Here is a 14,371-nt window from a genome sequence, read left to right as displayed (position 1 = left end):
TGGAGTAGAAAATGGAGGGAAGTACCCTTCCCCCAACAAACCAAATATATATTTTATAAAGCACAGACATCTTTATGGGCCTGGCATTCCTGGGTTACAGAGGATGCTTCCAAAGTGTAAATTGCACATAGGGTAAATTTTGGGGTTGACTGCAGTTTTGCTGGCTCCCCACATTTTTTTGGGCTAATGTTCTTTGGCCAGAATGTTGATCCTTCAATGGACAGGCAAAGCACTGCACAGGAATTCCTGGTGACCCTTCGGCACCTCTCCCCACCCCCACCCCTGTGGTGTGCATATCCAGCGAGTACAGTCATGGTGTGGGCACTTTATGCAAATGACCTCTTTTTGGGGATTTGAGATGGAGTCTAAGCTGGGGCAGAGTGCCAGCTGCAACCCGCCTCGCCACACTTTGGCTGGTGAAACTGGCTTCCAGGTCTTTCAGGCACCGTGGCCGGAATTTTGCTGGCACTCGGGGTGGGTTTGGAGGCGGGACATCTGGCAAAATCGCAAAGATTGACTGCGGGTCGGAAAGCCGCTGTCAACCCACCTCCAATCAATCTTCCCAAGTGTCGGGTCCCTGATTTGCGCATGGACCCGACACCTAGCGGCTGGAAGAGGATTATAGCCACTTAACTGCTTGTTAACAGGTTGTTAACAGGCAGTTAACAGGCTTTTTCCAATTTTGACACTTCTACTGCAGGCTTCCCGACATCCGGACACCATGCCAGGTAAGTGTGGCATGTTGTGAGTCTACTGCAATGTTTATGCATTGATGACAGCTGCAGAAGTGGTGTGAAGGATCCAATGGTGCACTGGTGAGTTTCAGATGTAAGGAAATGTTGGGAAATTCATTTTTAATGCATTTAGACTTTTCTGTAGGTTTTGATTTGGCTGTCTAGTCCCACCTCATTGCGAGAACCTCTCTCACCAGTGACAGATCGCTTCTGTAACCTCACCTGCAGCTGCCATCTGTTCTAGCCTAAGGAGGGAGTCACTGGAGAGCCTGGGTGCAAGAGCTCACCTGTGAACAGTGATTGTCAGTGTTTGCAGCACCTCAATGCTGTCAAACACTGAAAAATCAACTGTCAAAAAAAATTGTGTGTGGTCCCTTTAAGAAAACCGGCAGATGACGCGTCCTCAAATTATGTCATCTGACACAGGCTTCCTCTTAATTGGCTGGCAAGCCCGCAGAGCGGGCTTAACAAGGCCAATTGATGTAAAATTACCTCTGTGGGCCAGATGCAGTTGGGGGCGGGACTGGAACCCGGAAGGCAGCTGACCCGCTCCCAAGCCGCCTTGAAGCATAAAATCGTGGCCCATGTGTCTGGAATTCAATGCAAGATGGCAGCATTATTTCTAAGTGCTGAACAGGCAAAATGCAATGTTCAGGTTTGCTTCATGACATGCTATACTTTGTGTTGCTCAGAATGTTAATGTGACCAGAATTGCATGATGAAAGGTAAAGGTTATGGCACAGCTGACACCAGGCTAAAGGACATCTGAGTCAGTCTGGATCACTGGGCTGTACTTCAGCTATAAACCCCTGTCTTATAAAAGGAACCTACCTAAATAATTCCCTCTGTGCATTAGTCTTAGCAAATCTGTAATGCGTTGGGCCTGAAATTCCAGAGGTGGCAGAAGTGTGGTGGAACGGAATCCCATCCCCCCATGAACCGAGGCATAAACCCCAATCCAATTTACACGAATGGGGCCATTTGCATTGTTGAAAGAGCGCTTCAGCAGCATCTCCCTTATCCGCCCTTACAAGGAGGAACAACCCACAGCCACTTTTGTCTGAGGTGCCCCAAGGCCCTCTGGGCTGAAGAAAAAAAATCTTCAAGTCTTGAGCTCTGAGGAGAGCCTTTCAGCCTTCAGACTAAAAGTAATCAAACCTCTGGGATTGATTACCTTCGTCTGGATAAAATTTGGGGCTTTTTCAGAGGCCTCAACTGGGCTGGCACCAGTTTCCTGTTCACGAGAGTTCCATTGAGGCCTTATAAGGGGCTACTGGATGGAATTCCCTGGGAATGCCCCCAGATAATGGAAATTAAATTGGACATTTTTTATAACTGGCACCTGATCTGCAACACCAGTTTTACCCCTGGGTAGCAAGTTGGAAAACTTACCCCATGGTGTTTGAAGGGGGCAGAAGATTTCCCCACATTCCCCCTACCAGAAAATGGCAGCACAAAAGAAACGGGATGGAACTTGGTTCTACTGGGATTCCACCCCATTTTCTGCTCCACAATCCAAAGACTCACTGGGGATCTGCCTTGGCCATGACTGAGATTTTGGTGCCATTTTGTAAACCTGTTTACTAATGTGTTAACACAAGTAACATACAGGGTTAGTCTGATCGAGATAAATGGGCTGAATCATTAATTGGTGAAGTAGACTAGGTTTTAAAGAGGATGTGTGGGAACCTGATTTCCCCCCCAAAAATCTTCTTTTCGAGTCTTAATCTCTCTCTTTGTAAGATGTTTTCTCCCTGCATCTTGCTCTACCCCCAAAGCTGGGAAACCTGCTCAAAGGTTTTCACCACTGTTGTTTTGAAAAGACCTGCTAGAAAGTATGAGAAGCACCTGGTCTTTGCTCAGCACTTGTACCTGGTTGCGACTGGGAACTTGTAGGGAAATTTCAGCTGTATCAGACGTGAACATTTTGAAGAGAAATCCAGTGCTTCTGCCCTTCATTGTTCCATATGGTTTTGTGCTTTCTAATATTGACTGGAGAAGCCTGAAAGCACTTCTCCCTTTGTTAAACCATTGATTATACCATGCCAGTCTGTTAGATGACCAGTGTTTTACTGGCACTATTGTTGTTTGTGATCTAACTTTGCTTTGCGGTGCACCAAATTAATCTGTAAGGCTGCTATTTTTATTATTATGATGTTATTTTGCTCCCATTCCCTTCTCTCGGGCCTTTTAATTCCACGCAGTATTGCTGGGCTGAAAGGTAAATGTTCTTCTGTTCTGCAATTGGCTGTTAGTAGGCATTTAAAAAAAAAGGCCCAGAGTGACTCTCCCTCCAATATCTCTCTCGCTCTCTCTCCTCTTTCTCCTGTGTCACACTGACAGCACAGGTACCTTCCGTGAATATTCATGGCTTTGAAATCAACATCCTAACACTTTAGAGTTTGCTGTGTTGGAAAATCACCACAGCTTATAGGACTCCATCATAAAACGCCCCACAAAGTGTCATAGCAAAGCTGAAGTAGCATACATCTGGCTTGCAGTGATTTTTTTCCTCCTTGCAATTTTTTGATTACAGCTCTGTTTCTGTAACATTGAGTTATTGTGTCTGATTAAGATGCCCAAATTACTTCAATTATATCCTGAAGATTCAATTATATGTAAAAGGCTGCATCAGCAGTTTTGTTGCTTGGCTGGTGTTTTGATCACAAACCTTCAAGTGACCGGTAGCCAAATTTTGGCTCTTTATGGTTTGAAATGCGATCCTTTGGTGTACTTCAGATGAGTAATGATGCATCATGACAGAGCATTTAATAATATTTTATAGCTTCTTAATTTTTTATTTAATCAAAGTTGAAGAAGTACAGACTCTCGCCAAATTAAGGAAGGTCTTGTTGCCGGAATCCTACAATTACTTTAATTGGGTCTCAAGACAGATACCATGCAAAGTAATTACACTTAATGATAGATCACATGACAAGATGTGAAAAATGTCAAACATCGTTAAGTATGAAACCCAAGTACAGGACTGTATCTGAATGTTCTTTCCTTTTTATTGCCAGCTATACTCAATGAAGTTAGTATGTTGGTACACTGCAAATATTTAAAGGATAATAAGACACCACTTAAATAATAGACTTCTAATTTACCTGATTAGTGTAGGAATTCATCTAGCGCTCATTGGCAAAAAAGTACCTTCTTGAGGCATATTAAACATGAATTAATTAAGATTGCCATGAGAATTGCTTTGGGAAATTAGTCTTTAAATTGCTGGTGCTTATTTTCTTGGTGGGAGTTATTTTTGTAAAAGACTGTTCTACCAAATTGAAACGCAGACAAAAATGAAGTAAGTCCAAATTTAGAGAGACTGGGTGATGCATAGTTAGCATGATCTTTCACTTCTGGACTTGGGGGATTGAATTCAGTTCAAATTTCCATAAGGCAGGAACATTTTGGGGGCGGGGGGGGGGGGGATGCAGGGTGGGTACAATCTCCCATGTCCTTATTTTTAATAAATTGTCTGGTGTTTGGAGAATATGCCATAAAGGATAGTTTGATGGTTCTAGATATTGTAATGAAAAATTCTAAGATTTATAAGGATTCCGCCTTTTATGGCCACAAAACTTTTTCCATTCCCTAATTTTGAAACGTGCATATAAAGCAGAATTTCCTCTTTGTGTTAATGTTTGGCTATTTGCTAAGATTAGTGTAATACCAAAGAATAGGCCTCGGTGAGTTTACTTTAACTTTGTGTGTCAGCAGCGTCTGTGGTTGTGGATGCCAAATGACAGTCCCACCCTTTGATTGTGTTGTTCTGTGAGTCTATTGAGTATTTTTCAGTTGATAAGTGGGAAATTGTAGCTGGTTTACAATATTTAGAAATGTATGGCAGCAACAACAACACTAACTACAACAACACCAACTACAGCACCTTTAATGTAGTAAAACGTCCCAAGGCGCTTCACAGGAGCGTTATCAAACAAAATGACAAGGGGTAGGTTTTAAGGAGCGTCTTAAAGGAAGAGGGGAAGAGAGGCGGTGAGGTTTAGGGAGGGAATTCCAGAGCTTAGGGCCTTGGCAGCTGAAGGCACGGCCACCAATGATTTAAAATCGAGGATGCCCAAGAGGCTAGAACTGGAAGAGCGCAGATATTTCTGAGGGTCGAGGGGCTGGAGGAGATTATGAGATAGGGAGGGGCAAGGCCATGGAGGGATTTGAAAACAAGGATGAGAATTTTAAAATTGAGATGTTGCTTAATCGGGAGCCAATGTAGGTCAGCGAGCACAGGGGTAATGGGTGAACAGGACTTGGTGCAAGTTAGGACATGGGCAGCAGAGTTTTGGATGACCTCTGGTTTACGGAGGGTAGAACGTGGGAGGCCAGCCAGGAGTGCATTGAAATAGTCAAGTCTAGGGGTAACAAAGGTATGGATGAGGGTTCCAGCAGCAGATGAGCTGAGGCAGGGGCAGAGTTGGGCGATGTTACGGTGGTGGAAATCGGCGGTCTTGGTGATGGCGCGGATATGTGGTTGGAAGCTCATCTCGGGGTCAAATATGACACCAAGGCAACCCCGCTTTCTTACCAGGGCCGTTATTTTCATTGTGGGCAGGCTGATCATCCAAGGTCATGACCTCTCTTCCCAGGCAGTACCTGGTACCGAGGACCGTGATGTGTGGCTTTTGACAGGACCCGTTTGGGTTAGAGAATTGATAACCGAACATTTTAAACAAATTACATCAAATCCTCTATTTTTGCACCACTCTGTACCCATAGTGTGGCAATGATGAATTCACAACTGTGCTCGTAGTGCTTTCCTTATCGGGATTGAAATTTGATGTAACTGGATACGAGGACAGTATAGTTAATGGCTAACCTGGAATTCCAGCTCAACCCAACATTGGCAGAAGAAATCAAATATATTTCACAGCATGAAAGAAGGATTTCACTTTCTGTTGGCATGAAAATTTATTGTAAATATATACTTATAAGATCACTTTAGTTTTAGAAGACTCGCATTTGAAGTGTGTCCTACAATTGTTTCATGATGCATACTGGCTGATTTATGTTAGTGTTTCTGCCACGTTGCAAGTTTTTTGATTTTTTTTTTAATGGAAGTATTTTGGGGTTGAGTTAGAGAAAGAAAGAGTTGCATTTATATAGTGTCTTTCACAACCTTGCAATGTCCCACAGCACTTTACAGCCAATTACATACTTTTAACGTGTAGACACTGTAGTAACGTCGGAAACGTTTTATGTTTAGGGGTTGTGTTTTAACACCAAGTGAATTTGCACAGGTTTAAAAAGAAAGGCTGCAGGCATTGAAGAATGTGTACTAAAGCCAGACAAGCCAGCTTGGGACTAGCACAACTCGGCCGATTTCAAACTGATACAAATTGTTTCACACCCCTAGTCACCCTCGGTGATGAGTTTGGGATGCCTTGTTGTAAGTTTGCTGCAGGTGGCCAACAAGTATTTAAACCGTCGTCGTGAGGACAATTCTATTCATGTGGGCATGGCAAGATGTCTGCAGACAATATACTCCTGTGAGAGCGGGTAGTTGGTCCAATGCTGGCAGGTGTGCTGGCAATTCCCTGCACTATTGCTCTGATTCTTGGCATCAGAATTAACAGAAAAGAAGGTAAACTGATGTTTGTGGGGGTGTGCTGTTGACTTGAACAAAGATCTGACACACGGCTCTTGGCCCAGAACTGGAAGCTAAAAATGCAGGAGGATAGGTCTTGCAGTTAGAAATTGTTTAGAGCAGTGTTGTCCGATAGAAATCGTTGACACTGTTTTAGCCACGTGCACTAATTTTAGTAGAAAACACCTTGCATGCAGTGCAGGTAAATGCACTTCACGTATATTTGCTTAACAAACATCTACCACCAATGATTGGAGATGCATATGTGAGAGATATGATATCCAATTCAGATCACGAGGGTCCTGATGTTACACCCCTGAGTTATGCTATTGTGTAGTTAGATATTGGGAAGTAAGATGCTCAGACTCCTTGGGGAAGTGATCAGCACTGCTGTACCTCAGAGAATACCTAAGGGAGACCTTAAACTTGTAATAATCATAGTCAAAAAATGGTTTGAAAAGTGAAATACGTGAAAGCAAATTGTTAGTAATTCAGACTACCATTAAAGGAGGTTGTGAATTTACCATCTCTGCCAGCTCAGAATGGCTTACTTATAGCACAAATAGAGAATAATGGGCTAGATTTTCTGTCCATTGACTATAAATGGGTGGAAGTTCAATTATTATAAAGTAAAAACTATTATTTGGGAAGCAGAAAGAATAGTTTGGAAACTAGTTCCATGGAACATTTGAAAGCTTCCTGAGGGTAGCTTGCATATCCATATGTAATTGCTAGAAGGTTCTATGGTCAGTAATTGTAGAGCAATCACTGTAGAGCTAGTCAGCAGCCACATTGAGGGAATGGAATAAAGACAGCATAGCTTCTATTACTATGTAGTGTTTCTTTTTTATTGAAAGAACTGTAAGAGAGCTTATCTGTTTGAAAGTCCTTTCTCTTCTTGCTCCAGGTAGTTTTATTTCAATGATGATAACTAGAGCCACATAGAAGTGACTGAACAAGTCCTTAATAGCGGTGTGTAATCATTTATCATTGTAGTGCTATAAGCAAAAATCACTGGTGTAGTAAATCTACAATATAGTACATTATAGAAAATACAATGAATATTAAAAATCAGTTTTTAAAGATTAAAATGTAAATAAAAAAACAGCTTAAGTATTAATGAATAAAAACGGTCAACATATCGTGGGTTAAGTAAACAGGGAACCAATTAATTAAATCCTAAGTTGAAAGTAGCATCTCTCAAGGATGACTTAAACATGTATGAGCATGACTATTACATAAACCCCTTCTTTAAAAAGCGCTTACTGTCAATTTGTTTTTGAAAATAATGTGCCTTTTAATTGTCTCTGAAAATGGAACTTGGGCCTGTTGCCCAATTTCTGATGTAAAGTAGTGCATTAGTAGAAAATTCACTGGTTCCTTTTTTTAAAACTGTTGAAATGTAATGCATGCCTGGCTTTCAGGCCCATTTTCAATATAAAATGCTGTGTGTATGTAAAACATTATGGTAATCCGTTTGTGGTCATGCAGGTGGTCTTAGAACAAAATTAATGTGGCTGTAATAGAACCTCAAGCTGCCACTTTTCTATTTTATTAATTTGCCCTTTTTTTTTGCTTGCCGAGTTCCTTATTGAGTTCTGCTTGTTTCATTCCTAAAATGCTGTTATGAGTGTGGTGTTTAATTGGGGGGGTGGGTGATAAAGATGTCACGGAAGCAAAATGAGCTAATTTTGTTGAAACTATGATGGCATAGCCATAGAATAGAGCTGTGTGGCAGGCTGGTGATTTCCCACAGAATGACAAGTTTGAGGGCAACTGACCCCAGTCTGCTCTTAGCGATTGATCTCTGAGGAGCAATGCCAGAGGTTTCCAGTCTGCTCTATTGGATGAACATATTTGTGGAAGGAGACCCAAGAAAGAGGGAAATAATTTTAAAAAGCATTCCTCTTGGGGGTGGGGGTGGGGGTGGGGATACTTGAAGATTTCTGTTGGTGAAAGGATCTGTGTATACAAAGCTGTGCAGCAACAATTGGCAGATGAAATTTAATACCAAGAAGTGTGAAGTGTTTCATTTTGGTAGGAAGAATAAGGGAAGGCAATATAAACTAAATGGTACAATTTTAAAGGAGGTGCAGGAACAGAGAGACCTGGGGGTATACATAAACAAGTCTTTGAAGGTGGCAGGACAAGTTGAGAAGGCTGTTAAAAAGCCATATGGGATCCTTGGCTTTATAATAGGCATAGAGATCAATAACAAAGAAGTTATGCTAAATCTTTTATAAAACACAGATTAGGCCCCCGCTGGAGTATTGTGGCCAATTCTGGGCACCACACTTAAGGAAGCATGTCGAGGCCTTGGAGAGGGTGCAGATGAGATTTACTAGAATGCTTCCAGGGCTGAAAGACTTCAGTTACACAGAGAGACTAAAGAAACTGGGGTTGTTCCCCTTAGAGAAGAGAAGGTTAATTAATGGGAGATTTGATAGAGATGTTCAAAATCATGAAAGGTTTTGATAGAGTAAATAAGGATAAACTCTTTCCAGTGGCAGAAGCGAGTATCTGCGCTCCTCTAATTCTGCCCTCTTGAGCATCCCTGATTATAATTGCTCAACCATTGGTAGCCGTGCCTTCTGTTGCCTAGGCCCTAAGCTCTGGAATTCCCTGCCTAAACCTCTCCGCCTCACTACCTCTCTTTCCTCCTTTAAGACGCTTCTTAAAACCTACCTCTTTGACCAAGCTTTTGGTCACCTGCCCTAATTTCTCCTTATGTGGCTTGGTGTCAAGTTTTTTGTCTTATAATACTCCTGTGAAGCACCTGGAGAAGTTTTACTACGTTAAAGGCGCTATATACATATAAGTTGTTGTTGTTGCAGATGCATTGGTAACCAGAGGGCACAGATTTAAGGTAATTGGCAAAAGAACCAGAGGCAACATGAGGGGAAAAAAAACGATGCAGCGAATTATGATCTGGAATGCCCTGCCTGAAAAGGTGGTGGAAGCAGATTCAATAATAACTTTCAAAAGGGATTGGATAAATACTTGAAGGGATAACATTTTCAGGGCTAACTGGCCTCCTTCTGCGCAGTTCATTCTATGAAACTGTCAACATTATCAACTGTTTTTTGTGCTCGGAGCAAATTTATTCAAATAGTCAATGTGATGATTCAGTTTGGTTGCCGAGACAGGATTAATCAAGCTACAGTACTTTGTAGACAGAAAAGGAAGCTTGGGGTAGAGTTTCCGCTTTATGTGCAATCGGCGATCCAGGCGAAAATTGCGCCTAAAATTACACTAGTTTTGAGAAGTGTTTTCTTTTTCTCAAATTTCCGCTCAAACTCATTTGCATATTGCCGAACATGAGAACTGCCATGAACCAGCACAACTGGGCAGCGTTTTAAAACATTCCTTGATTTAATCGAAGAGTGGTAACTTGGTGCACTTTGATTAATACAGCTGAAAATAGGTTTATCACAAAAAAAATAAGCATTTTAAATTACATCCACCACCCGTGAGTAACCCGATTTTTAAATGACTGAAAAAGACTTAAAAAAAAGATACATAACCATTTGGTAGTTATATTGGGGTACAGTAGTTGATTTCTTCATAAATTTTTAAAAAAAATTACATTCAAAAGCTTTTAAAATTTACCTATTAGTGTCCTTGCGCCCAAAAGAAACACGCTTAATTTTTAGAGCCTCCTCGAAGGCCTGCAAATGAGCACAATTAGCGGAAACTCACAGTGGTAATGAATTCATCTTGGGAGTGTGGCCACTTTTGTGTTTAAACTAGCGCAAAAGATCACGGAACTCGATTTGCGCTTTAAATTCCGCGATCTTTTGCGCAGGTTACACTGATTTTGGGCAAATTGCGAGTAATAAACATTATAATTTTACACAGAGCTAATGGTGGTGTTCCTGTAATGCCCTTGTGCACCCATTCAAATATTTAACAGTTCCTATTCATCCCAAATTTTGGCTAGTTTTTGATGTATAGTTGCATCTGCTAGGAACTTTGCGTTGAACTTACCCAAATTCACTTCATTTTAAGATATTCAGTCGGCGGAGGGAAGAGACCTTTTCCCATCAGTCTGAGGCACATTCAAACTCAGATCACTGAGGTGAAAAGATTGTGCACTGTACCAGCTAATGATTTTCCTACTCTTCATTAGTTATGTGGTTTGAAAGATTGAAGTTTGTTCTGGCAAGTTTGTACCTGTAGAATGTTGGTCTTTCAGTTAGGTGTGGGGGTGGGAACAGCAGGGACTGTTGTGCCTCTAGTCAATCGATCATTGAGCCATATTGTGCAGAGAAGTTTGCTGCTCAGGCTAATCTACCCTCGCAACCTTCTCCTCTTCTTAGGCAGTCCCTCGGAACCGAAGACAACTTGCTTCCACATTAAAAATGAGTTCGCAGGTGACTGATGAGTCCAATGTGGGACCTACAGTCTCTGTCACAGGTGGGGCAGACGGTGGTTGAAGGGGCGGGTGGGTGGGGTGCTTGGGTTGACGTGCGCTCCTTCCGCTGTTTGCGCTTGGCTTCCGCTTGCTCCCGGCAAAGAGACTCAAGGTATTCGGCGCCTTCCCGGATGCATCTCCTCCACTTTGTACGGTCTTGGGCCAGGGATTCCCAGGTGTCGGTGGTGATGTTGCACTTTTTCAAGGAGGCTTTGAGGGTGTCCTTGAAGCGTTTCCTCTGCCCACCTGGGGCTCTCTTGCCATGTCGGAGCTCCGAGTAGGGTGCTTGTTTTGGGAGTCTCGTATCGGGCATGCGGACGATGTGACCCGTCCATCGGAGCTGATCGAGCGTGGTCAAAGCTTCGATGCTGGGGATGTTGGCCTGAGAGAGAACATTGACGTTGGTGCGCCTATCCTGCCAATGGATTTGCAGGATCTTGCGGAGGCAGCGTTGGTGGTACCTCTCCAGTGCTTTGAGGTGCCTGCTGTACATGGTCCATGTCTCTGAGGCATACAGGAGAGCGGGTATTATTGCTGCTCTGTAGACCATGAGCTTGGTGCCGGGTTTGAGGTCCTGGGCTTCAAACACTCTCTTCCTCAGGCGACCGAAGGCTGCACTGGCACACTGAAGGCAGTGTTGGAACTCACAACCAAAACTAGAGCTACAGGATGAAAGAGAGGCATATTGGCGTTGGCCTATTTCTGTTCCTTTCCTCTTGACCCCTTCTTAAAGCTCAGACAACTATGTATTTCTGACACAATCATTCAGAGTGTATTCTGTCACTAGTGGCATCACTCTTCTATAAAGACCTGATAAAACCTCTCTCAAGATGGTATCCTTTTAAAGATCGATAAGACTATTTAATTTTTCAAAATACACATACATTTTCACCAAGATTGATTTGAGCAACTCTATGAACAATTAATTTGAGAAATTCACAGCATCAAAAATCATTGATTCCTTCTATACTAGGAACAAACCAGCCCTATAAATCGTGTTTAATCTAGGATTTGATGCAAAAATACTTAATGCAGTCCTCAAGGATGTGTGCTCTCTGGTCATGACTCAACATTAATCTTAAATTTAAAAAAAAAATAAAAACTGGGCACTTTTTAAATTTGGAGGGTTAAAAGAAAGTGCAGAATATTATCTACTGCTACACTCAGAAGTTTATCAAAACTTGAGTCATATATTCAACTTGCCCTTTTAGATAGTTTGTTGAATGGTGGTTTTGTTTGAAGTTGTTAACGTTTTGTTTAAACAAAATCTCATTCCAGGCCTTTGGGTTTATGACACGTGTGGCTTTACAAGCAGAGAAACTGAATCATCACCCTGAATGGTTCAATGTATACCACAAGGTAATGTGAACGCTGGTGAGTTTGACAGTAAAATGTAGCATATTCTTCTTAATTATATATATATATATATATGTATATATATATACACACACACACATTCAGTCTGCAGCAACGTGTAACCCATTACTTTTAAACCCAGTTATACATCACTAGGGATGTGTGTACAGGCACACCATACTTCCCCCACACTCCAAAGCAAAAAGGCACATAATTAGGTCTAAAACTTGTAAGATACTACAAGCCCTTACTAGTGTGTTCTCAAACATATTGCTATCTTGGTTAATGTGCTACTGCTGGTTGGCTCTGAATCTTTCCTTTGATGTTTGTTATAGAGATCTGCAAAGGAGGATCAAAGGGGCTTAACCATTAGTAGCGCTGTAACTAAGAGCATTATGTGTGAGTTTAGTGCTGCTTTTAGTCCATCCAGACCATCGCCAATTTAAACTGAGATCAGAGTAAGTGCTATAGTTGGAACCCGTTACACCGCCCCCCCCCCCCCCCCCCCCACCAAGGCTACTCATTTTTTTTGTGCCTTTGTACTTCTGGAGAGTGCTTTTCTGGCTTGTACAGATTGTCTTGTGACTATTGCTTCATGTATTTTATTTTGATATCTGTCATGTTAACCCACAGAGTACATCTAGTGTATGCGCATCATTCTGACAAGAAGTGCCAGATGTATTTTGTAAGGAACAGCTTCTTTTAGAATGGAATTATATTCTAAAACAAAAAAATATAATACTGCAGATGCTGGAAATCTGAAACAAAAACACAAAATCCTTGAAACGCACAAGTCAGGCAGTACCTGTAAAGAAAGGAAAAATGTTAACCTTTCAGACATAGCCCTTCATCAGAACTGGAAGATATTACAGATGAACAGCATATAAGAAGGGACAGAGTGAGGGTAGGGGTGGGCGGGGAAACACATGCACAAGAAAAGAATAAGCTGTAAAATGATTAGGTGAAGAAATGACAGGAGTGATAATGGCATAAGGCAAAAGGTGAGAGAAATTAAGAGTAAAAGAGATAAAGGGGAAATAAAGGAAAAGCTTGCATTTATATCGATCGTTCATGGCCTCAGGATGTCCTAAAGCACTTTACAGCCAATGAAATACTTTTGGAGCGTGGTCACTGTTTTGCGAGAAAACGCGGCAACCAATTTACGCACATTTGCAAATGACAATGTGATGATGACCAGATAATCTGTTTTAGTGATGTTGGTTGAGGGATAAATATTGGCCAGGAAACCGGGGAGAACTCCCCTGCTCTTCTTCAAAATAGTGCCATGTCTACCTGAGAGGGTAGAAGGGGCCTTGGCAATGTTCCTGTTGAGCTAGCGATCTGGAGGTCGTGGCAAGGCCGCTCAACGGCTTTACAACTGAAATAACCACGCGTGCCAGAGAAATTGAATAGGCTGCACAGCCCGTTAAAGGGGCCATGCAACAAAAAAGAATTAACGGGAACACTGGGCCTTGGTTCAACGTCTCATCCAAAAGACAGCACCTCCGACAGTGCAGCACTCCCTCAGTACTTCACTGAAATGTCAACCAGGATTTTGTGCTCCAGTCTCTGGAGTGGGACATGAACCCACACCCTTATGACTCAGATGGTTTTGCTACCACTGAGCCACGCTAACATCCAGTGAAATAAATTGGAAGTGCTGCTGCTTTCAGGTGACTGGTCCTATTCCTGTCACTGGAGTGGAATATTATATCTCATGAGGGGGTGAGTTCTTTACAAAATGCTTCTAGATATCTAGCAAGCAATATCAAGTATAAAACGCATACAACTGGAGCCATCAGTAATTGTGAAGCTATCCCTTCCTGACATTTGAAATTATGGGATAAGTCAAATGAAAATATTTCCCATTTAACTAGCGATGAAAGCAAAGATCACTTTGATTTGGATGTGTGCTTTTGGCCACACATGCTGTGGTAGGATGTGAGTTTACACCAATTATTTTGTTCACACATGACCAGTTCCTGATTTTAACCAGGCTTTTTGGGACGGCATAGCAAGTAAACGGTCTGCCATGGAGGGAGGAACAAATGATGCTTGTATGCCTCCGACCGTGCAGCTCAGGACCGGCATAAGTAATGGCTTTAGAGCAACATTCTTGATGGCTGTTTGATGGGCAAGCAATAAGATACAAGAATTAAAAAAAAAAAATTGTTTTGGCTAGGAAAAAGAAAATAAATTATTCTTGTATCTGTCTGTTCACAAATATTACTTTCAGGAGGCATCTTTCTGAACCATTTACCATCCCAG

General features: G+C 42.0%; 1 protein-coding gene across 4 annotated transcripts in view; it reads left to right on the top strand.

The window, feature by feature from the left end:
- The window catches only part of LOC147114074 (pterin-4-alpha-carbinolamine dehydratase 2-like), a 65,733-nt gene that overhangs the window by 49,820 nt on the left and 1,542 nt on the right, over window positions 1-14,371 (top strand). For all 4 annotated transcript variants that reach the window (XM_085995654.1, XM_085995653.1, XM_085995655.1 and 1 more), the window contains one exon: window positions 12,026-12,106. In XM_085995654.1, the coding sequence (XP_085851780.1) occupies window positions 12,026-12,106 (81 nt within the window). The remainder of the gene's footprint in view (window positions 1-12,025; window positions 12,107-14,371) is intronic.

Source organism: Somniosus microcephalus, chromosome 8 (genome assembly GCF_052327205.1).
Source record: "Somniosus microcephalus isolate GS21.2 chromosome 8, FLI_Smic_1.0, whole genome shotgun sequence".
Taxonomy (NCBI): Eukaryota; Metazoa; Chordata; class Chondrichthyes; order Squaliformes; family Somniosidae; genus Somniosus; species Somniosus microcephalus.
Note: the sequence above shows the minus strand (reverse complement) of the source record. Positions and strands in the feature narration are given on the sequence as shown.